General features: G+C 40.1%; 1 protein-coding gene across 2 annotated transcripts in view; it reads left to right on the forward strand.

The window, feature by feature from the left end:
* The window catches only part of map3k21 (mitogen-activated protein kinase kinase kinase 21), a 93,546-nt gene that overhangs the window by 42,820 nt on the left and 25,187 nt on the right, over nucleotides 1-25,539 (forward strand). For both annotated transcript variants that reach the window (XM_087991146.1, XM_087991147.1), the window contains exons 2-3: nucleotides 22,207-22,387; nucleotides 23,700-23,848. In XM_087991146.1, coding sequence (XP_087847272.1) covers nucleotides 22,207-22,387; nucleotides 23,700-23,848 — 330 coding nt within the window. The remainder of the gene's footprint in view (nucleotides 1-22,206; nucleotides 22,388-23,699; nucleotides 23,849-25,539) is intronic.

The following is a 25,539-nucleotide window of genomic DNA, read 5'->3' on the forward strand; positions in this document are numbered from 1 at the left end:
GGTGAACTATTCAATAAATTAAACCAAATCGTACACAATTAACAAATTGCAAAAACCCATCTTAGCAAAAATACTTAATGGTAAGCACTGGAGACTCAAGTATTGAGCATTTTTCATACCATTAAAATATAGATTTCACATTGTACTAAATCAGTACCCTTGATTGGAATGTGCTGGCCCAGGCTAAGTTATCAGAACTTGCATATACACATCATACTGGAGTAGTTCCAGACCTGATACACAAAGTCTGCAGAGGAGTGCACCCTCAGGAATTAGTGAATAATCAGATAGCTGGATAGAAAAAGTCTAAAGTTCGATCATCTGACTGTAGTCTGGTAGCTAATTTCAGATATGGGCAATACTAGGAGTGTTATAAACAGGTGCCCATGCTCCATAAACTGCCTTGTGTAAGGAGTACTGTGTTTGGAGTCAGGGAGAAAATAACCAGCACAGGGTCTTGCTGTCTGGTGACCTTGTTAAAAGTGCACAGCTGAGGGCCAAAATCAGTCAGTCTTTATGATTGAATAAGTAGGCTCACTGTCTGGACTATTTCAGGAAGAATGATCATTAGGCAAAGGCCAGAGGGTACAATAAGAATTATATCCCAGGATTTTTGAAAACGAGGGAATTGAAGATTTGGGAAAGAAAATTCTAATTTCTCATGAATTTGTTTATGTTCCTCTGCTGCCTGACCTGCTGTGCTTTTTCCAGTGCCACGCTTTTCGACTCTGACTCTCCAGCATCTGCAGTACTCATTTACTCCATGGAGTGTGATGGTGAAGAGACCATGTTAAACCCATTGCACCACAATATGACCTTTTGACTCAATACTTTAAGAAAAGCATGTGGTGTTTGCATAGTATGCCAATTAAGTGAAAAGAAATGTTTTGTTTTTACATAGTTCTTTATTGTAGCTGATTTTATCCATATGATGTTCTAGACTGAGGCTATTTTTCCCTCTACCTTCTTCCCTATCACCACCTTTCACCAGTGGTTTGACTGCATTTGGTGTGATGTCACACTAGACTACCTTAGTTGGTTTAACAGTTGGTTTACAATACAGAGTGATGCTAACAACATGGATTCATTCCTGCAGCAGCTGAGATTACCACGAAGAACCCTCCTTCTCAACCTCTACAATGCTTCCAGTGTAACTGTATTCCTCCTTAAGTAAGGAGGCATGAACTGTAGGCTAGTCTCCAGGTCCAGTTTCCACAATGCAGTGTATAACTGTAGCACAGTGGTGCTACAGCAGCACAGAGTATACTTTTATTCTGTAAGTCCATTGGATTCCGTTGCAATGTTCTATTTGCCTTTGGAATTACTTGTACCTGCATACTTTTTTTTGTGATTCACATACAAGGGCATCCAGATCCCTCTGAACTGCAGCATTCTCCATTTAAGTGACATTCACTTTTTCTGCCTTGTAAATAACCTTATATTTTCCTACATTATATTCTACCAATTTTTTTTTGTTCATTTAACCTATATACAATAGGACAGTTAGCTCAGTTGGCTGGATAGGAGAAAGTGCGGACTGCAGATGCTGGAGATCAGAGTCAAAAAATGTGACACTAGGAAAGTACAGCCGGTCAGGCAGCATCTGAGAAGCAGGGGGGTCGACATTTCGAGCGTAAGCTCATGGCTGGTTTGGAATGGAGAGAAGCCAACAACCTGGGTTCAATTCCCACACCGACTGAGATTATCTTGAAAGTGCCGCCTCCTGAATTCTACTCTTTGACTGAGGTGTGGTGACCCACCAGTCTTCTCTCTTTAATTGGAGCTCCGAAAACTAGTGCTTCCAAATAAACCCGTTGGACTATAACCTGGTGTTATTTGATTTTTAACTCTCATGGGAGCAGCTCTGTGGTCCTCTGGTACCATGGTAACTTTGTCAGCAATATATGTTATTGTCTTATATGATCTGTAGGAATATTTGAGACTAAGTTGAGTGATGAAACAGGTGTTGGTTAATAGTATCATAGGTTATATCAAAGCCTGGCACAATATATTAAGATGATAGCCTAGGCCCCAACTTTTTCTTACTTTTAGAACATAGAACATAGAACAATACAGCACAGAATACACCACGATGTTGTGCTGAACATTTGTCCTAGCTTAAGCACCCATCCATGTACCTATCCAATTGCCGCTTAAAGGTCGCCAATGATTCTGACTCTGCCACTCCCACAGGCAGCGCATTCCATGCCCCCACCACTCTCTGGGTAAAGAACCTACCCCTGACATCTCCCCTATACCTTCCACCCTTCACCTTAAATTTATGTCCCCTTGTAACACTCTGTTGTACCCGGGGAAAAAGTTTCTGACTGTCTACTCTATCTATTCCTCTGATCTTCTTATAAATCTCTATCAAGTCACCCCTCATCCTTCTCCGTTCCAATGAGAAAAGGCCTAGCACTCTCAACCTATCCTCGTACGACTTATTCTCCATTCCAGGCAACATGCTGGTAAATCTCCTCTGCACCATCTTCCACATCTTTCCTAAAGTGAGGCAACCAGAACTGCACACAGTACTCCAAATGTGGCCTAACCAAGATCCTGTACAGCTGCAATATCACTTCACGACTCTTGAATTCAATCCCTCTACTAATGAACGCTAATACATCATAGGCCTTACAAGTTCTATCCACCTGAGTGGCAACTTTCAAAGAGCTATGAACATAGACTCTGCTCCTCTGCTCCTCCACCTTACTAAGAACCCTACCATTAACCCTGTATTCCGCGTTCTTATTTGTCCTTCCAAAATGGACAACCTCACACTTGACAGGGTTGAACTCCATCTGCCACTCCTCAGCCCAGCTCTGCATCATATCTAAGTCTCTTTGCAGCCGACAACAGCCGCCCTCACTATCCACAACTCCACCAATCTTCGTATCATCTGCAAATTTACTGACCCACCCTTCGACTCCCTCTTCCAAGTCATTAATAAAAATTACAAACAGCAGAGGACCCAGAACTGATCCCTGCGGAACTCCACTTGTAACTGGGCTCCAGGCTGAATATTTACCATCTACCACCACTCTCTGACTTCGACCGGTTAGCCAGTTTTAGTTTAAAGGCAAGTGTACGGCATTGTGTTCTAGATGCAATTTGATTGGTCTAACTACAAGCTTGAAGCAAAACACACTTTATTCTTACTGTCTCACATACAATTCCAGCAGCTAGAAGAGAACCCAAACTTTTAGCTGTAACAGAGGGAGGAATAACAGCTTCCACATCTAGTTTCATGACCCCCAGCAACGACTGAAAATTAACTAAAATCCTGGTTTTGTGGGAGCTTGACCACCACCCCCTCATGCTGCTTCTATTGTTTGAACTTTTTAAAAAGCCCAAGACCTCACAAGCCATTTACTTTTTTGGCTTGGAACAGAAAATTCCTGATGAAGGGCTTGTGCCTGAAAAGTCAATTCTCCTGCTTGGATGCTGCCTGACTTGCTGTGCTTTACCAGTATCACACCAGTATCCAGCATCTGCAGCCTTCACTTTCTTCCACTTGGCACCTCTGTCTCAACCTCTCTCCATTTAAAAAGCAAAGGACAAAATACATATCTTAAAGCCAAAGTATCATGAGAATAGGATATGAGTGAGCCCTCTTGTAGCTCAGTGGTCACGTCCCTAGCCCTGGACTGGGCAGCCCTGGTTCAAGCCCCACCTACTCCAGAGGTGTCCAATAACATCTCTGAACAGTTTGATTAGAAGGTAAGAGTTGGTGATTTTCTTTTTTAGAAAAACAGACCTAGGAGTGGGTTTGTGGACCTGTCTGTCCTGGGCTGGGCTGGGACTAGCCTATGTACACCACAAGTGGTGGCTCTATTTTGGTGTTCAACAATAAATTATATTCCTTTTGGGAAAAAAAGAGAGGGTGTGAGTTGTTTGGATAAATATGTGGAGCTAGTAATCAGTGGAGTGAGTGACCACATTCCATGAAACAATGTAAATAAATCTCAAGGTAACTGAAAGTATGCCACCTGGACTCTCATTAAATAGTTCTTCCTAGTGTATAACTACTACACAGCTCTTTGCAGGTTCTTTGTACCCTCCTCACAATTTGTTTTTCTCTATGGCTTTGCCATCAGAACATTTGGCTACAATACAGTTACCCCTTAAACCAAGTTATTAATTTAGATCATAAATAGTTGTGGCTGCGCACCCCTACCTCAACTGAGCAGCACTCCAGTGGTTGCAGATTGCTAAACTGAAAGTGACACATTTATCCTAACTTTCTTATTGGTTAATCCCTCTTTCCCTGTTAATATGTTTTCTTGTGTAGTAAGACCATAAGACCTAGGAGCAAATTAGGCCATTCTGCCAATAGAGTCTGTTCCACCATTCAATCATGGCTGATGAGTCTTTGAAGCCCATTCTCCCTCTTTCGCTCCATAACCCTTGATCTCCTTGATACTCAAGAATCTATCTATCTCTGTGTTAAACAGACTGAATGAGCTTGCCTCCACAGCCTTCTGTGGTAATGAACTCCATAGATTCCCCAATCTCTGGCTGAAGAAGTTTCTCCTTATCTCCATTCTAAAATGTCTTCCCTTTACTCTAAGGCTGTGCCCTCTGGTCCTAGTCTGTCCTACAAATGGAAAAATCTTCTCAACATCCACTCTGTCCAGGCCATTCAGTATTATGTATGTTTCAATTAGACCCCTCCTCATCCTTCTGAACTCCATCAAGTAAAAACCTAGAATCCTCAAATGTTCCTCATATGGTTAAGTTTTTCATTCCTGGGACCATTTTGTGAAGCTCCTCTGAACATGCTCCAAGGCCAGTACATCCTTCCTGAGATATGGAGTCCAAAACTGCGTACAATACTCCAAATGTGGCCTGACCAGAGCAGTTTCGAGCCTCAGAAGTACATCCCTGCTTTTATGTTACATTATAGTAACATTTTATCTTTAACGTTTGATATAGTAACATCAAATCCACTTACTGGTTCCCTCTATATTCACCTTGCTTGCTTCACCTCTTGAAGACTAGCTGCCCTTTTGTTTTCCGTCTGTTGTCTCCCTCCTTTCTTGACGGCAGTTGATATATTTAAATCCAAATTTTCTTGGACCTTTTCAGAAGTTGGGAAATATTGAAAGATTGCAATTAATGTACCAACTATTTTGCAGTAACTTCTTTAAGACTTTATGATGCAAATGCTCATGCTGAGGGTTTATTTGGTGAAATCAACTTATTTTCTGTTGTTAAAGTCTGTGGCCTTATGTGAATATATCTCAATGACTTACTGCCCTGTTAATTAACTAAAAAGTACACATCTATCAAGCCAGGTTTCATTATGGGATATGACTTGTTCAGCTGTACTATCAATTAGGATCTGAACTTGTAGGAGTTTTCACTGTCTGATCTTGTATTTCTGGCTAATTTTCTCTCATACATTGTACTCCAGTTTCTCTTTTGTTTAGTCATCCTTTGTATTCTAAGTTTTAAAATTTTTTTGAACTGGTAATAGACTTTATAACAATGTATATCTTTATTTTCAATTTAAAGCTGTCATTAACTTTCTCATTTAGTTATGGCTCATGCATCCTTCTCAAGTTTTTTTTTGTCAATGGAATGCATTTTTGTTGCAATTTATGCCTGTGCTCTGTTAACATCCCCAAAGATCCTGACTTAGTGTAGGAGTTTAGGCAATGCGAGTTGGCTACTTACGTAGAACATCACAGCACAGCTCAGTTCTGCCCTTGCCTCATGTCTTAGATGTGCGCACAGATTATGATCATAACTGGGAGTGTTGGTTGTTTTCCTCAATTCTAACCTGCCCAACCCTGTGCAGCTTAGATCAGGTAGTTCAGAACAAGGATCGACCAGAAAGCAAGAATGGCCTTAAAGTAGTCTTTTATTTTAAGTGGAAGTTAGAAGACTTTGAATAAATTTGAAAAACTTAAGCACATTGCTGTAGTTTGGGGTCGAAACATAATTTTCTTTATCTCCCTTTCCCTATCTCCCCACTTCCCCTTACATGCTAGAGGCTGGATGATTTTTCTTGAATATTAATGAAAGTCAATAATAAATGATCTCCATTGGCATCCCAACCTTGTATGAACTTATTCCACGGCAACCTTTCAGATGTAATGTGTGTCATTATGCTTGAATAACTTTTGTTGAATTGGCACCATTGTCTATGTCCAGTGCCTCAGAAATCCTGGCAAGACACAGTACTACAGCTGCCCAGTTCAGCCAGCCGGTTTGAAAACAATGTCTTGTTCTGGTAGCACCAAGCATTCTCGTCTGATTCTTTAACTGATGACATTTCTTGTCTCATTGTTTTTAAAAAAGATAGCTCTTTTACCAGTCGTAGCTCTTTTCTCCAAGTCTTTGAAGGAGAAGTTGGATTATGATTTACCATAAAGCAGATTATTCCAGGCTGATTCCAGTGATGTGGAATTGTGGGTTACCTGTAAAGATTTTGAGCAGTGTTTTGATGCAGATCTTCTGAGTTTAAATCTCTATATACCATAATTTGTTTCTCATTGTTCAAAATGAAACAGAAAATAGCTCTTCGGCAAAGGAACTTGCTGGACAGCTTAAGTGGTGATTGAGCTGCAGGTTTTGGAGTGTTCTGCCTCACTGAAATCACATAAATTGTACTTCGCAGCCTGTTGAATTTAATACAATCCGTTTGTCAAATGTTTTTGATCAAGCAAGGCAGATCTATTGAGGAATTATTCTGGAAGTAGAACCCTGCAATTACCTCAGCTGTAATTTATTTAACAGAGATATGATGTCTTTTAACATATCTTTTACGGTCACCCAAAAAGGCAGATTGGGCTGGTATAGGGATATGGTGGGTAGGGCGGTAGGGCACCTCGACTGAACATTTAATTTTAAACACACACCACTGACAGTGTGACAGTCTCCTAGCACTGAGTGGCGTATTGGCTACAGTTTTTTGAGAGTAACCACAGCATCACTTCTGGCATTTTAAGCTTTGATGTCAACTGACTCCTACCTGAAAAATGCTCTTCACAGCTCAGACTGTGGGCATTGGGCACTGATTTCTTCCAATTTGTAACCAAATCTTTCTCAAGAATGACACTGTTCTTTTCCCTCGGTGTCTTTTAAGTCTGGTTTGTAGTGGGCAAGTTTCTTCAAAACTCTACCTAATTTGACATTAATTTTCAATCCCAAGTCCCTTCATCTGTTATAAGGTTGGTGCCCCATTCTCGGAACATAAAAGTTTCATTGCAGATCTGATTTAGTGTACACGCTATTGCCATGTGACATATACCTTTACCTATTGCTGTATTGCAAAGCATGCCAGAGTGTCCTGAGGCTGTTGCTGAAAGGCTAGGTGGTCTGCCACGTCTTCATATGAGTATGCAATTACAGAACCTGGAATTATATGTTTATAATTCATTCTTCAACCCTGTTTCTTTCTGAAGAATTGGCTTTTTTAAAGGTAAACATTTTGAGGTTGAGTGCAACTTCAGGTAACCCACATTCTGTGTATTGAAATAAATGGTATTAGTTAGCGATTAACAAAAGGGTAGTAAATTAACTTTTATCAGAACTGTGAATCTGCTTCTTTCCATGGTTTCTCATAGATATCAGAAGCTTGTACCATTTGAGTTATTGTCAGTTTTTGTGTTCCTCCAGGCAGGTGGTTTCCATTTTGGCAGTGTTTAAAAAGAAATTGGGGAGCAAATGATTGTGGACGAGCTAATCTTTATCAGGTGCTAGGTATCACACGTGATGTGGCCTGAATGATTTCTACTCTCATAGTTTGGTTCTGTAATTGTCACATCACATGCTCAATCTTCATACTCAAGAAGGAAATGTTTTGACCATAGTTTGCAGATGCCTTTTTAAATTTATTTTAAAAACCTGTGGCAGTGTTTTAATTACAGTGCATTCAGTCAGCTACAATTAACTATTTATTCAACACAACTTAATTTAAACTGTTGAATGTTCTGATTTGTCTTCGCACTAAATTGCATTTCTAATTTGCATTACCAAACTTGAGCATTTTTCATACAGAAGTCAGGTATGAACTATCAGGTACCACATATAAATTAATGGTGTCATAATTGGCAGTTGGTCACTTTTTAATATTCTGAAATAATGTTGAAAAACTCATGCCCATAACATGAAAGCAAGATACAAAAGATAAAATGGAAAATCAGATTGCGGTGGTTACATGCTGCAAAGCTTAAACTTCCTACCCTTTAGGGTTGAGGGAGGAAAGAAAACTGAAGGAGTATTGTTAAATTAATGAGATGTAGCTGATACTATACATGCAGTCAGCTGCCTGAGCAAATCCTCAAAAAAAAGGCATCAGCAAAAGATGCACTCTTTTATTGGCATTGCGAGCTCCTACTGGATTTGTCCACTCGACTACTGTTTAACATTTGTTGAATCAGGCATGAATGTATTGGAAGGGATGGAAGTCATGTGCATTATCAGAAACAAAATGTAAAACCACTTCAAGAGAACTGAGCAATGACCGTTTTAAGTTCCAGGGCAAAAATAAGTTAGAATACAATGATGAGTAATTGGTTTTCAATTCAGTGCGGTGATAATTTGTGGAGAAATTTTTAACTCACTCGAACTCTGTCGTACTTGCATGTACTTTAGGTGGGTTAGCCATGGTAAACGCAGGGTTACAGGGATGGGATGGGGGTCTGGGTCTGGCTGGAATGCTCTTTGGAAGGTCAGTGCGGACTCAATGGGCTGAATGGCCTTCTGCACTGTAGGGACTCTATGATACTTAAGACAAAACCAAAGTCCCAAAGAAACTCAGTAGTCTGGCAGCTTCTGTGGAGGGACAAACAGCGTTAGCAGTTTGAGTCCAATATGACACTCGATTTGCTTGACTTGTTTCTCACTGGGTAGATGCTGTCAGACCTAGTTTGTTTTATTTCAGACCTCCAACATCTACACAACTTGGCTTTTATTTTATGGAAAGTACTTGAAATTATAAATGTGTCAGCATTACCAGGACTGTATATGAAAGGTGGTTTGAAAGATTAGTTTGACCTATTTTCCCTTCTGTCCAAAAAAAGTTACCAGTTTTTTCCCTTGAAGCTTGCTTTAAATGAATCAACAGTGTAATAAATATTCTTTATTTAGAGTGAACCTGAAACCTTCAGACATGTTTTGTAATCGTCCCTGAAATGCTTGCATTCTGAGTATTCATCACTGCAAGTTTAGTCAGGCAGCTATCAGACTTGTAATGCATTTATTTCTGTCAGCAATGTCTCAACTTGCCAGTCAGAATGCTGAGTGATGGATTTGCATTCCTCTTTACAGTGATGTTTCCTCACTCCTAAATGTTTGCAAAAGCAACTACAGTAAATTGACTCAGGCACACCACAACCTGTACCATTCAGATCCGACAGTCCTATGTCTAGTTCTTAGACCAGGTAATTGGTGTTAGCAATGTTAGCATGGAGTGGGGTTGGCTGCTATGTTTGTTCTTGACAGCCTGGGGAAAAGAACAAAAACAGCCATGGTGTCCCTGATCATAATCCAGTGATCATGCTCATTCATAAAACCTCCCAACCACTGCCACATGTGGATTCAGCCATTTTTTTCAGCCCTCACATGAAATATGTAATGAGCATGCGAGTTGCTGGCATCTGTTAAAGTTTGACAGTTTGAAGTCAACACATGAAGGGGGGAAATTAGGGTAGAGCAGAATTAACTAAAATTCCTCTTTGCTTCTGGGACTCTGAGCAACAGGATTTATTTGTTTTTATTGTGGATGATGCTGGCAGGTTGCATTTATTGTTCATCCCTGGTGCAAATGTTTGATGTTTTCACACCTGTCTTCCCAAGTAAGCTACTTAAAAGCCTTGAGAGGAGTCAGGCAGGATGTGCTCTCCAGTTTCAACTGCCTGTAATGGCATTCTTTTTTTCAGTTGCTAGTTTGTGTAAATATTTTGCACAGTGATTCAAAATTTTATGATCAAGATTTCTCATTGCAAAGCTAATTCAGCAGCTAAACATTTTTATCCTTTTTTTAAAAAAAGAGGACCTGTGTTCATGAAGTGCCTGACACCACCTCATGATATCTCCTAATGGCTTTACAACTAATCAAGTATTTTCAATATGTCATTATTGTAAGTTAGAAAAAGTTGCTGCTGTATGTGCACAGCAAGCCTTTGTAGCCAGGCATGAATTAATTGTCAGCTGGTCTCTTTTTGTAATGATGTGGTTAGGGAATAAATATTCAACAGGACAACAAGGATGACTTCCATGGTCTTATGTAAAAGTGTGTTGTGCAATTCTTATGTCAATTTGAAAGGGACGAGGCTTTAACACTTCACCTGAAAGATGTGTCATGAAGTTGGTCCTTTTCTCAAGGATACTGTGTCCTTGGTTTTTTTTCAAAGGGGTTGTAAAACACTCAGGTTCCAAATCGACTGGTTTGGGACAGAGATGAAAGGGTATTGTGAGGCCTTTTGTTTATATGTAAACTGATGAGATTTTATGCCAAAGCTTTGCTTTAGAAGTGACCTTAATAATGAAAGGGGAGCGGTCAGTCCTGAAAACTAGAGTTAAGTTAGAGCCAGTTTAGCAGCGGGCTGCTAGACTCTCTCTCCTTCTGCCCTTCGAACTTCAAGCTGTAAGCCTTTGTTTAATTTTACTCTGTGTTTAAGGGAGTTTGTTTATTGAGACTGTTGTGTATTTTCAGAACAGCATAATTAAGTCTAGTTTGGATAGACTGATGTCTGTGGGTATTCTATATTGTGTTTTTTTGTGTTTAATTTTGTGAATAAATTTTTGTCTGTTTTAAAACCTGGAAGTCAACCTAGCTAACTTATTCTGGGTAACTTAGACTGTACACTTAGCAAAACAAATTGCAAAGTTATGGTCTGGGCTGCCTGTTTAAGAATGTTTTGGGTGGTGTGGCCTAGTTCATAACAGACGGTATCTCTGATCAGCCACCCTCCCTTAGAACAGGAGAGTTTTGAGCTTAAGTCTCTGGAGTAAAACATAAGCACATCCTTTTTTGAGGTGAGAAAGCTACTGCTTTGTTTGTCAGAAAGCTGCCGTTGCAGATATAATTCTGCTGAGTTCTAAGTCAAATATATCAAGCTTACCTTTCGATTCATTTCCGTGCTCGGGCTGATATGCTGTACCTCCTCCAAATGCAGATGGCTGAGTTTCTCAAGGATCATATCCAGCAGCTTCCTGATTTTGCTCAGCTAGATACACCTAGTTGCCATTAGAGGGGCTATCTTTAATCTTCAATTCTGTTGCTCAAAGATAATTAATCTTCTAACACTACACTCGTGTGAATAAGCCAGAAAAGGTTTGAGTGTATAACAGTGAGATATGGATTCACTTTTGGCGTTATCAGTCTTCATGTGAAGGAATTCATTCCATCTCTTTTGTGTATTCCAAAGTACGTCTGTTTTCACTTTTCAGGGAATATGGTTTCATTTTTGCTTTTCACTTTTGCATTTTTCCCCCATTTAGAGCCGGGCCTAGAGTTTTTTCCCATAAACCCAAATATACCGCTTTACTGGCTTGTGCACTTGTAAACATTTCTAGCACCACATGTATGAAAGAGGCTATTTGTGTCAGCATTATTCTGCTTGTTAGTTCTATCATTTCCAGAGTGTCCTCTTGACCCCTGGGAGGATGTACTAAGACAGTCATGCACAGTAATCTCTTTCCTGAAGAAATGTTAGAGGTATTGTACACAGTGCGGTTGTGGCGTTGTGACAGATGTTCACCTCTCATGTCATGTTAGCCTGTCCGTCATGCTACAACAGTGCATGGTGAGGGTGTCAACCAGCAACTAACTGTGGCCTTGTAAATTGTTAGTTGAATAAAATAGAATAAGGCCTAATATGATCCAGGATTAGGGCCTATTTTTGCATTGTTAATCTGTTGTCAGCAATGGAGGAGGAACTCTAACCACATCCTGGATTTGCCTTTTCGTAAGTCCTGAGAGCTGCTGTCAGAGATGCACAGAGCCTGTGCTGTTCTTTATTTAGTCCTTACTCGCAGTTCCTTTTTGTTGCAATCGCACCCATTCCTCCAACAGCCATCTCCCCAGTTGCCACAGTGCCCACAAAGTGGCATTCCTCCATGTGAGGAAGGATGCACAAATAAAAGCCATGAGTTTCTGTCAAGTATCACTCTCCCATCAAGAAAATATAACACACCATTTAAATTCCAGTACACCATTAGCATTTGTTTGGAGGTCCTGGTCGAAGTGTACTGTTACTTGGCAAATCAGTTGTGTGTCTGCTACAGTTCAGCAGAATTCCACTTGACTGAAAAGTAAACAAAACGCTTGAGTGGTATGTGTGTTGCTAAGCGTTTGGGCCACGAGAATGCTTCAGTCACCAGTCTTCAAGCTTGTGTTGTTAGTCTGTGGAGTGCGTGTTGGCTGGCTGCCTTTTGAAGTACTGCGCCTTAGTGGCAGAAAGCGGAAGAGCAAAACACACAGAAATCTGGGACAGTAGTGGTTCAAGTGAAACCTGGCTTATTGCCAGGCTAGTCCTTGGTGCCTTATTTTTGGTTTCGGCCCAGTCTGAGCACAATAAGAAATTTCAGGAATGTCACTGTTCACCTTTGGAATGAAAGTGGCCCTGTTGATTCTGGCACAGCACCTAATGGGACTGTTCCTGTCAAAAGGCTTTCTGTGCCAACAAGTTAGCTGGCCACTTGCTGCAAATCACCTTGCACGTTTTGTGTTTGTCTTATAGTTGTCTGGGAGAAACCTCTAATTATATACAGGCAGTAAACTATTTATAGAGTTTTATGATTAACCATTTATCTTGTTGGCTTGGCCTTTTTTTTGCTTCAGTTAATGTTCTCCACCTCCTTTGAGTCAGTTCCATGACACTCTTAATGGGTCTTGACTGTCGCAAGCTGACTTCAGGGACTTAGGGTGGGTCTGGGTGAGCGGGGGGGAGGTGGATAGCTGGTGGGACAAATCAGGTCTAATTAGTCTTGGCTCCAAGCTTTGTGGGGGCAGGGGTGTTAGCAAACAAATTCTACCAATAATAAGATTGCAGTTGGTGATTTGAAAAACAGGAAGAGTCTTGTGTCTTTGGGAGAAAGTGGTGTAATTGTTTTTAAATGTGCAACTCAGTGATGTTAAATTGATTTGTTTCTTGTGCACTTGCACTGATGTACAATTGAGGAGTTTCAGTATAAACAAGCATCTGAGCAGTCTGACAGAGTAATGGAGCAAATTGAATAGTAAGTTTCAGAAGCAGAATTTGACAAATACTGCAAGGTGGAAAAAGCTACAGAGCTGTGAGGAAAAAGTAGGGGAGTGGGACTAATTATGTCAATGGAGCAAATGGTCTTCTCTGTGCTATATCATTCTGATGGTAATTAGGTTTCAGTCTTAGCGTGATATTTTGTTATTCAATAGAGTGCGTCATTTTACCAATCCTACTCTTTATTTTGTTAACAAACCATCCACAATTTTATCATCAGATGTTGTCCAATCAAATCAGTTGATGCATCACACCCAGAAAAACAACAAATTCATCTTCATCATGGACGTGATGGGTCAAATGTCCTGTTTTGCTGTCGATACCTTACATTTGTACTTTTGAAATTGCAACATAGCATCATATATGAAGCAATTAGGCATATATTCCAAATAGTAAACATAAATGTAGCTCCCAGAAGTCAACAACTTATTTTAGATTTTACTGTCCCAAATTAAGACTCAATTGTCCAAAGTATCTCGCTTGTGACTGACGAATTGATCTTGGGCATCTCCAATGCCAGAGAGAAAAATAGTGACTTTTTCTTGTTAAATACTGGTAGTGTTAGACAAGAAATATAAAGTAGCCTCTTTGAAATGTCAATGGCATGTATACCGAGTTATCGTGAACAGCATTTACTAATAAACTTAGCATCCAAGTCGCAAACAAATCTTATAAGCAGTACAAAAAAGGGGAATGGCCATGCTAATGACCTCTAGTGATGTAGGTTGACAAAATAATGTTGGCCAGAACCCAGGGAGCACTCTAACCTCCTTTGACAAATGCAAAGGGATCTTTTGCATCCCTAAAGTAAGTCTGATTTGACTGTTGGGTCGTATGATCTCTTTCTGAGCTAATTAATTTGATTTCTGAGGTCCCTTCCAGAAAGGAGCTCAGCTGGCGTTTGGATATTGATCCATTGCATATATTTTGTTTGGCAGCCATAATATATGTTTTGAAGCTGTTGGTCATCTAGTTCTATGTTCACCAGATTGCTGAGTAAAAGTATTGAATCTAAAATAAGATTGCCAGTATAATTACATCGTTGTTATTTCAGCCATGATATTACTCATGTTAATGCTGTCTTCAGAAAATGAACCTCGCAAATACCTGAATCAAGTGAAACAGGGAAGGTGGCTGTAAGAAGAAGCAAGACTTGTAAACCTGGGATGTCTGGTTGTATAAATTGATTCAGCCTCCTTCCAGAAGTGACTATGCTTCAAAAGTAATTCACTTTTTTTAAAGCACTTTGTGATGGCCTGAAGTTGAAAGGCTTTGTGTAAATGCTTGCCTCCCTTGTTTTCTTCAGCGTGATCAATTTGTGATTTTCTGTTGTGGTCTAGCAAAAAAGCCTTGTTTCATTGTTAGTTTTGTCAATTGTGCTCCCTTCCCCTCTATATTTCCTGGTAACATTTCAGGATTCTGTGGGCACTGGTATACTCTAATAGCCTTTATTCTAGTACCGGCAAGCTGATTTTAGCCAATTGATTTCCTAGCAACAATTTCCAGTAAGATTCCCAGGCCAATTATCCTTTTCCTAACCGGAGTCCAGTTTTGACCTCTCACCTTTTCCTAACCGGAGTCCAGTTTTGACCTCTCACCTTTTCCCCCAGGTGACATTGACTAACTTGGCACAGAATGGGAATCCATCCGGGAACCTTCTAGCCAGTGATCACAGCAGTGTTGCAGATGTTTAAACCCACCCTCCATGTTCATCCAAGCAAGTGGGTTATTGCAGCCTTCAATGTGCAAGAATCAGAATGCCATCAGCAAAGTTCATGCACTTAGCGTGACCATTGTCTGAAGTGCTCTTTTTATGTGGAGCAACTCAAATACAGTTAGCAATTACTGACTGAACCCAACTTTGTTCAAGTCTGTGTCAGATTACTCAAAGGCTCTGACCACAGCCTCTTTACACTGCTGTGCAAGCTCTGTTCGCATGTATGGGTAATTTCATGGAAAATTTAGTCTCCCAAATTGTGTTCTGTCCTCTTTATTTCCATGACTGTTCATTTGATGAAGTGAATACCATTACTAGATTATCATCATATTAATATTTTCACTGATTTTAATTAGTTGATTTCTTGGGCTTTAGTTTCTGTTCATGAGAGGAGCAAAAACGAACCCTCTGCCAGAAACGGTGGTCGAAGCATAATCCGCACTGGTTTTATAAAAGGGAAGTGGTTAACTGTATAGAAAATAAAGGGAAGGGCTTTGGGGCATGGGGTTAAATGGGTAACTATTTCTGAGAGCTGGATGCTTTACTTCTGTGCTTAATTTTTTAAAATTATATTGGATGTGGGTTTTGTTGGCTGGCTAGATCAGTATTTATTATCCTTCCCTAACTACCCTTGCAGTATATAGGCTATTTCTGAATCAGTCATATTACTGAGAGTCGGGAGTGATATTTGGGCTAGACTAGGTTAGGATGACGGATTTCCTTCACTGAAGGACATCAGTGAACGAGATTATTTTTAAACATTCGATTATGGTTAGCATTGCACAGGTTTCCAAATATGCATCAAATTCTTCTGGATATTTACCAAATTCTTCCATGGGGAGGATTGAACCATCATGACCAAGGGCAAGCAGAAGGGATTAGTTTAATTTGGTGTCATGTTCGGTGCAACACTGTGGGGTGAAGGGCCCATTCCTGTGCTCTACTGTTTTACATTCTAACGTTATTCTTGGACTCTGGGTTACTAGTACAGTAACATTACAGCTATGTCTCTGCCTCCCCATTTAGCCAATTTTATTTTGCTGGACTTCAGCATTTGCGATAAAAAGGTTAAGGAATGTGCAGCTGGCTAAATATTTGGCTCCCCTCCCTTACTGGATTGATTTGATGTGAGAAAGAAATCTGATGTTGTAAAGGAACTGATTAGAATTTATCATCTATTATCAAAAGACATGTCACATACATTACTAACTGCTAGCAACTTTTAATTGCTTAAGTTGAAGTTTGGTCTGAAATGTTGAGGCTTAAAGGGCCCTGAGAAACTGTGTTCCAACTTAATAACAAAAATAGAAAGGAAACAGAAATGGAAATTCAACAGATTTTTTACTAAGCTGATTGATTCTCTGAAAGAAACAAAAAGTTATGGAATGTACTGCTTTTTGTTTAGAAAAAGGCTTCCGCAAAATCTCTACCAGAGATAAAAATTCTCTGGGGGTTTTGAATGCTAAGGGATAGGTTACAATGTGTAATTGGAACTTTCTTTCCACTAATCTGGACAGAATTTACATTGATTGGGTAGAATGGTCAGCAAACAAACTGGACCACCCAGCCTCCCCGGTCTTGATGACTGACTGAACCAAATGCAGTCCAGTTTGTGTTTGTATGGAAGCAGAGCCAGGGACTTATGGCATGATCTGGGAGGCAGTTCACACATCTGGAATGAGTGGGATCTTTCTGCTATCTTGTTTTTCCCCAGTTGCAGACCATAATTCCATAGTATTACTGACAAACCACTTAATTATTCAGGTGTTTTGGATAATTAAAAATTGTCTTACTGCAAACATTGTCATGCATAATCCAAGGGTATGTAGCTGTGTTGTGAGCCAAATTACACTGTTAGACAAAGTAATCTAACAACGTTTAGATTGCCAGGAAGATGGAGGACGGGAAAAATTTCTGGCTGTATCAGCTGTTCCTTTTTTGAGGTATTTTAGGTGCTGGAGGTGATTTCCTCAAATTGCAGGAGCAGCAATTACTGTTTCATATGCTATTGCATTGTTTTGGAACTTTGGGGAAAAAAGTCAAAACGACAGCAGTTTTAAAAGGGAGAAGAATAGACAAAGGAAGCACATGGTGAGGTCATTGCAGGAGAGCGAGAACCTGCACAGTTACTGCCTTTGATGATTGAATTCGTGTATCGCTGGATGTCAGAGTGCATCTGGGAAAATTATCAAACAGTGAAATTCACAACTGATCTTGGAGAAACTGTTGGGCGAAGTTCACAGCACAGTATCAGATAAGTTAATCGTTGTTTTAAGTGTGGCCTACAGAGAATCTTCAGTCGTGAGTAGAGTAGGTTCTTTCTTGATTATATGTTTTTGGAGATATGTCTCTTTATTAAACTTAAAATATAAGCCATAACTATGAATTTAACCTGGGCAGTGTTTGTAGAGGAATAAGACGGTGTTATTTTCTGGGTCTCTAGATTGTGAAGGAGCACAAGTGGATAAATCCCCAGGAACTGATCAGGTGTACCCTAGAACTCTGTGGGAAGCTAGAGAAGTGATTGCTGGGCCTCTTGCTGAGATTTTTGTATCATCGATAGTCACAGGTGAGGTGCTGGAAGACTGGAGGTTGGCTAATGTGGTACCACTGTTTAAGAAGGGTGGTAAGGATAAGCCAGGGAGCTATAGACCAATGAGCGTCACGTTGATGGTGGGTAAGTTGTTGGGGGGATTCCTGAGGGACAGGATGTACATGTATTTGGAAAGGCAAGGACTGATTATGGATAGTCAACATGGTTTTGTGCGTGGGAAATCATGTCTCACAAACTTGATTGAGTCTTTTGAGGAAATAACAAAGAGGATTGATGAGGGCAGAGCGGTAGATGTGATCTATATGGACTTTAGTAAGGCATTCGACAAGGTTCCCCATGGGAGACTGATTAAACAAGGTTAGATCTCATGGAATACAGAGAGAACAAGCCATTTGGATACAGAACTGGCTCAAAGGTAAAAGACAGAGGGTGGTGGTGGAGGGTTGTTTTTCAGACTGGAGGCCTGTAGCCAGTGGAGTGCCACAAGGATCGGTGCTGGGTCCTCTACATTTTGTCATTTACATAAATGATTTGGATGCGAGCATAAGAGGTACAGTTAGTAAGTTTGCAGATGACACCAAAATTGGAGGTGCAGTGGACAGCGAAGAGGGTTACCTCAGATTACAACAGGATCTGGATCAGATGGGCCAATGGGCTGAGAAGTGGCAGATGGAGTTTAATTCAGATAAATGCGAGGTGCTGCATTTTGGGAAAGCAAATCTTAGCAAGACTTATACACTTAATGGTAAGGTCCAAGGGAGTGTTGCTGAATAAAGAGACCTTGGAGTGCAGGTTCCAAACTCCTTGAAAGTGAGTCACAGGTAGATAGGATAGTGAAGAAGGCATTTGTTATACTTTCCATTATTGGTCAGAGTATTGAGTACAGGGGTTGGGAGGTAATGTTGCAGCTATACAGGACATTGGTTAGGCCACTGTTGGAATATTGCATGCAATTCTGGTCTCCTTCCTATCGGAAAGATGTTGTGAAACTTGAAAGGGTTCAGAAAAGATTTACAAGGATGTTGCCAGGGTTGGAGGATTTGAGCTCGAGGGAGAGGCTGAACAGGCTGGGGCTGTTTTCCCTGGAGCGTCGGAGGCTGAGGGGTGACCTTATAGAGGTTTACAAAATTGAGGGGCATGGATAGGATAAATAGACAAAGTCTTTTCCCTGGGGTCGGGGAGTCCAGAACTAGAGGGCATAGGTTTAGGGTGAGAGGGGAAAGATATAAAAGAGACCTAAGGGGCAACTTTTTCACACAGAGGGTGGTACGTGTATGGCATGAGCTGCCAGAGGAAGTGGTGGGGGCTGGTACAATTGCAAGATTTAAGAGGCATTTGGATGGGTATATGAATAGGAAGGGTTTGGAGGGATATGGGCCGGGTGCTGGCAGGTGGGACAAGATTGGGTTGGGATATCTGGTCGGCATGGATGGGTTGGACCGAAGGGTCTCTTTACATGCTGTACATCTCTATGACTCTGAGTGGAGCATGTAAAGCTGAGAATCTTATGCAGAATTCTGGAAATATAACAAACTATAATTTGTGCTCACCAAAAATTTCACAGAAGTGTTAATCCAAGTTCTGTTTGCTCCTAATGTTTATTTCTAACAGTTTCCTTTTCAATTCTGAATGCAGTAATGTTTTTGCCAGTTCCTTTCCCCTAGTTCCGTGTCCTTTAGATCAATTCTATTGTGGATATCTTTTTCAATTGAACTAAAACCAAAAGTATGGTTCTGCTGCCCCCTATCAGCCAAAAACAATGCTGCCACAGTCTTTACACTTGGCAGTTATTCACTGATAATTATGAAATTAAAGTCTCTGTCTGGGTGAAAACAATATAGTATAGAGATTCCACTCATTTCAGATGTGCAATGGCCTCCCAGATAAGATACCGAGTTCAGCTTCCATACAAACACAAAGTGGTTCGAATTAGGGAGTCATCAAGACATGGAAGTCTGGATGGAGTTTAACTGTGTTTATGAAAGAACCTGGTGCTAAATTGCTTGCTTTCAGCAATGCAGTTTGTTATATAAATAAACAAGCCTGAGAGTTTGCACATAACTTTCAGTGAGTGGACAAAAGTCAAATAAAGGATTAACTAATATGTTTTGATGTTGGTCATATGGAATAAATGTCACGAAAGCAATATAGAAAAAGAAAACGTTGCATATCTTCAGCACCTTTTGTGCCCTAGGACATTCAAAATCACCTCAATTTCATTGAATTGTTTTTGGCATGTATTCATTTTTTTGGGTAGGCATGGCAGCCAATCCTACTAAATGGAGTTTGGTTAAATGACTGGATAATTTAGTTTTCTGATGTGCAAGGTGGCCAATACATTGGTAAATCCTCTCCTCTTGAAAAATGGCATGAGATCTTTCACATCCAGCAGACAGGACCTCGTGAAAATGCACTGCTGGTGTGCTGAAATATTGACAAAGTTATTTTGCTGATGACTTAAATTTGAGAGCACATCGTTGTGACACCTGAACCATTTGACTTGGAAAGTCATCTCTGTTCGTTCGATGCCAACTTGCTTTCCTTTACTTTGGAAGCAACAGAAGGTTGCACTTGGGTGTGCGGTTAAAATTGAACCAAAAAAGCTTTTAAAGGACGGTGGTGCTAAGGGGAGGAAATAGTGAGTTTAGTCCCCAGTAAACCACCTAAACTAGAGGAAAGAGGTGATTAATGCTGGAAGAAACCAATTTTTTTTTCTCTTGCTTGCCATCCTTTTTGGGGAGTTTACATTTAGAGATCCCAGAATGAATTAACTCTTTGAAAGCAACTGAGAGGAAGAAAAGCAGCAGCCCTTCAGTTACTTTGTCTCTATCTCAGTCATTATATTTTAACTTGGAAATTGAATTGTATGTTAATACTGGCTTAGTAATGCACTTGTCTGACCCAGCAATTTGTCTCTGGCCCTGTCAGGTTGTATTTTTTCACAAGATAATTGCTTTCATCTAAACTTGAGCAGTCCCTGTCTCCTGATGTAATATCTCCACTTCCAGACAGGCACGTGGAGGATGCTGATCTGCTTTAAAACAAAGAAACCGGAGTAATTTTCTATATACGCTCAGAAAACTTGACTCTCTGTTATCCAAATCAGCCTTAAAAATCTTAGAGGATAGAGCATATGTGCTTGAGTAGTTTCATTGTCCTGACACCAGAGCAAAGTATTCTCCCTAAGAAAAATGTTAGTTGGTGACCTTCTGGAATATTTTCCCAAATTCAGCAGTCAGCTATCATTTCCATTCTTCAGAAACTCTTTGTCATCAGCTGTCAGCAGTCTCTAACTATTCACTAATTTTTTTGAGATTCAATAACCTACTGGAGTGGAATTTGAAACTTGCATTAATGGTGTTGATTCCCAAGATAAGTGTTACAATGCTGGGTTGTTTGTAGTTTAAACATCAGTAAGTGGAAACTAAGAGCAGAGTTGATCCAAAAAAATTGATTAAAAGTGGGAGATTAATTTGTTTGGTTTTGACGTTGACTGATTGTACTGTACTGTTATCAGGAAAGTAGATAGTGCACTTAACTTTTTGAAAATATTTTTATGCTGCCAATTCTGTTAACGTCTTTTGGCACCTCTGCACAAAATATGAATCTTGCTGTAAAATTCTAGATTATTTTATTTCAGTCACTGCGACTGTTGTACTTCTGCAATGAAAAAGAACTTGAACCTTGCTACTTGGTGTTTGGCAAGTCCAAGAGCTGAAAGAAATTAATTTATAGTGGTGTTTTCTGTTACGTGAAACTTGTATTTTTTGCACTGCACCTATAAATTTCTTTGGTAAAGTTGTGTCTGCAGTGGAGGCTGTGTGTCATTACGGTTCACTCACATTGCTGTGTTGTCTTCTCTGCAGTTGAACTTCATTTTTGCATTAATAACCGTTACAGCACAAACCAGGCTTGGAACTGTTGGTAATTCACTAAAATATCACATGATGGTCACATGAGTATCTTTACGTTAAACACATTAGATTAGTGGTTTATAATTGATGAGACTTAAGCAGTTTTGCCTTGGAATGGATGTGCTTCTTAGATCTGCATTCAGTGCAATTATTTTCTTTGATTCTCTCAGCATTCACTGAAGCTCTGGAGACCAGAAATTCCTTTTTGGATCACTATGATTGACCTTTCTGACCCAGGTCAGGGAGGTCAAACATCAGTCAGAATTCCTGGTCCAGATTGCTCTTCAGTAACACCAGCTGGATGATGCTGGTGTGTGGCCTACTGATGAGGACAGCAATGGATCGCATTAGGCTTTGATGTCTTCCGTTATCACAATGTTGATGTTCATTGTTGAGATAAGCTCTTGGATGAGTTAACCAGAAGTTTGTACCTGACTGAAACACAGGACAGTGTCCTGCTTTTCTACTGTTCCTCCTGGAAGAAACTATGGACCATGGTGAAAGGATTTGCCACCATTCTGAAAATCCATTGAGTTAATTACACATAACAAAGTTGTTAATAGAACAGAATTTGCGAAGGGGATGGGTATGGGCTGTAGTCCTTGCAGGGAAACTACCACACTTAAAAACTGTTCCACTTTAATGGTAATATTGATCAGAACAAGTGTTTTCTGAAGACAGCACAAACCAATGTAGTAACCTAAATAGGCAAGCTTAGAAATTCACTTTCTGAGCAAGGAGACAGCGAGGTTAAGTATTTACAAGGTGATGCTTATGTAGTTCTTTATATTTTTACCCCCTCAGTTCTGTTACTTGAGAAAATTGAAAATGATGATATCGCCAACAAGACATTGAAGATCACTGACTTTGGCTTGGCCAGGGAGTGGCACAAAACAACCAAGATGAGTGCGGCAGGGACGTATGCTTGGATGGCCCCTGAGGTTATCAAATCATCCATGTTTTCCAAAGGCAGTGATGTTTGGAGGTTGGTATGCCCTTCAGCTGTCCAACATGACATTCTGGACTTTTAAAAATTTTTCACGGGAAATGAGCAGCACTGCAAGGGTTAACATTTTATTTCCCATCCCTAATTGCCTGCTGCAGTGCATGTGGTGTAGGTATACACACAGTTCTGATCAGGAGGGACAGCAATGTATTTCCTCGTCAGGTTGGTGTATAACTTGTGGGTGGTGGCCTTCCAATGTGTTTGCTGTCCTTGTCCTTCTAAGTGGGAGAGGTCATGGATTTGGAAGGTGCTGCAATTATAAGGTGCTTTAAGTTTCTTACGGACATAAAGAATAAAAATTAATTGCAATTAATTCTATTCCATTAATCTTTCCCACATTTTGTCTGTCTCTCTGTGCTTCTGTCTGTTTGTGTGTGTCTCTCTCCCTCTCTGTTGTGCCCCCTCTCCACTCCTCAATCCATCATGTGTGCCCCCTCTTCCTCCCCCAGACTATCACGTGTGCCACTCTCCGCCAGAGCCTGAGGTTTGGAAGGTTAAAGATTGATATAATCAAGGAGTATAAAATATTAGAAGGGAAAAACAAAGTAGGTATGGAAAACTTTCCTTTGTATGAATTCAGAAAGAGCTTTCACATGCTGAAAATCCCAAATTTTCTTCTCCCAAAGTATTGTGTATGAAAATGAACCTTGTGGGTTCTTGTGGGATAAGGGAAATGCAACAAATGTTGGTAAATAATGGTGAGGTCCAAATTACCAACCGGTAGAATGCCAGGAAAGGCTCAAGGGACCAAACAGTTTCTTTCTATTTTCTTTATTTGTACAGCATGGAAACAGACCCTTTGGTCCAACTCGTCCATACCGACCAGATATCCCAACCCAATCTAGTCCAACCTGCCACAAACCGGCTTATCCCTCCAAACCTGTCCTATTCATATACCCATCCAGATGCCTTTTAAATGTTGCAATTGTACCAGCCTCCACCACTTCCTCTGGCAGCTCATTCCATAAATAAACCACCCTCTGCATGAAAAAGTTGCCCCTTAGGTCTCTTTTATATCTTTCCCCTGTCACTCTAAACCTATGCCCTCTATCTCTGGACTCCCCCAGCCTAGGGAAAAGACTTTGTCTATTTACTCTATGCATGCCCCTCATGATTTTACAAACCTCTGAGGTCACCCTTCAGACTCCTACGCTCCAGGGAAAACAGCCCTAACCTATTCAACCTCTCCCTGTCGCTCAAATCCTCCAACATCTTGTAAATCTTTTCTGCTATTACTTTCTTCCTGCTGTTGATGTTTAAGGAGTTTGATGTCACCTCTTTGTGCTTGCAGCTATGGCGTGTTACTGTGGGAGTTACTGACTGGAGAAGTACCTTATCGTGGGATTGATGGCCTTGCCGTCGCATATGGAGTAGCTGTCAACAAATTAACCCTTCCTATTCCGTCGACATGTCCTGAACCATTCACCAAACTAATGGAAGGTAAGCAAGTGGTCTCGTAAATTGAATTCTGTGAAAGGATAGACTTTTTAAAATAATTTATTCTCTGCATTTTTAAAATTTGAGTCATAAGTGAAGATGTCCTGTATTGGTTTTGTCTGTATTGTGCAATTTATTTACTGAATTCACGTTCGTACTATGTGAAATATTTACAACCAAAGTACTTGAAACAATATTGAATTTATTTGTCAAGTCAATTGAATCTGATACAAAACAAAATTCTGGAGGAGCTCAGGATATAGGACAAGTGCAGGAAATTGGGATGAATGCACTTTTAGTGGTAGTTATGTCAGTGCAGACTCAATGGGCCGAAGAATCTTTTCTGCACTGTATGAATCTATAAAACTTATCAAAAATAGTTGAGGACTCTGGGTCTGTACTCGATGGAGTTTAGAAGATTGGTGGGTAGCACGAATGTCATGGAAATTTTTACTGAATATAGAGAGACTGGATAGAGTGGCCGTGGAGAAGATGTTTGATCGATTTATTATTGTCACCTGTACCGAGATACAGTGAAAAGTGTTGTTTATGTGCTATACACGCAAATCGTACCATAAAAAGTACATCAAGAAGCAGAACAGAATGCAGAATACAGTGCTACAGCCACAGAGAAGGTACAGAGAGAGATTAGAATTAACATTTGAGAGGTCCATTTAAAAGTCTGATAACAGCGGAGATGAAGTTGTTCTTGAATCCATTCGTACGTGTGTTCAAAATTTTATATCTTCTGCCCAATGGAAGAGGGTATAACTGGGTGGAAGGAGTCTTTGATAACGTTGGTTGCTTTCCTGAGGCAGTGAGGAGTATAGATGGAGTCCATGGATGGACGGCTGATTTGTGTAATGCATTGAGCTATGTTGAAGAGTAGTTGCCCTTGGTCTTAAGTTTTTTTATTTAACTTGATGACCCTGCTCAATTAACACTTTGCAATCAAATTATGTTTCAGCATTTATAATTCTGGTCCTGAACTGGTGTTAACTAGCATCTGGTTTATAAAATGTAAGCTTGTTTCAGCAATTCTTGCTTTTCTTTCTTTAAATTCTCCTGTTGTTACTTGATCAGAGAATTGCATGATAGGAATCATGTTACAGATTATGAAAAACAATATGTGCATATTGACTTTTTTTGCTGTCATACGGTTCTATGGATGGGAAAAGCTGTCAGGTTTTGGTCATGTGACCAATATTATTGACTTTATGTCTGAAAATAGGGAAATCTAAATCGTCTCTTGATTTTGCACAGCAACTTATGAAAAGCATGGTGGAATAGGGATTAAAAGAGGAAGTGTCTCTCTTTTCCACCACCCCTGGCTTCCTAATCCACAGTTGCTACATTCAAATGTACTGTACTGCACAGCTGAGATCAGCTGCCCAACACAGATCAGGGATGAAATTTTGTTCTTCTCTAAGATTAAGTTGCATTAAAGCAAGATAATGGATAAAACCATTGCTTTCAATTGTAGACAAAGGATTGCAGTAAAATACATGTTTGAAGGGAGCATTTTGTTTTAATGAATTTGTTTGTGAACTATTTTTGTTCTCTGTGCCTTGTGTAAAACTGAATAACTCAAAATTCTCTTGGACAACTGCTAGTTAAGAAACATTAGGTGCAGCTTCAGGAAAGCAATCGACGTTATCAAAGACTCCTTCCACCCAGTTATACCCTGTTCCATT

This window comes from Chiloscyllium plagiosum, unplaced genomic scaffold (assembly GCF_037043375.1).
Source record: "Chiloscyllium plagiosum isolate Xiang-an unplaced genomic scaffold, Cpla_swu_hap1 HiC_scaffold_10, whole genome shotgun sequence".
Taxonomy (NCBI): Eukaryota; Metazoa; Chordata; class Chondrichthyes; order Orectolobiformes; family Hemiscylliidae; genus Chiloscyllium; species Chiloscyllium plagiosum.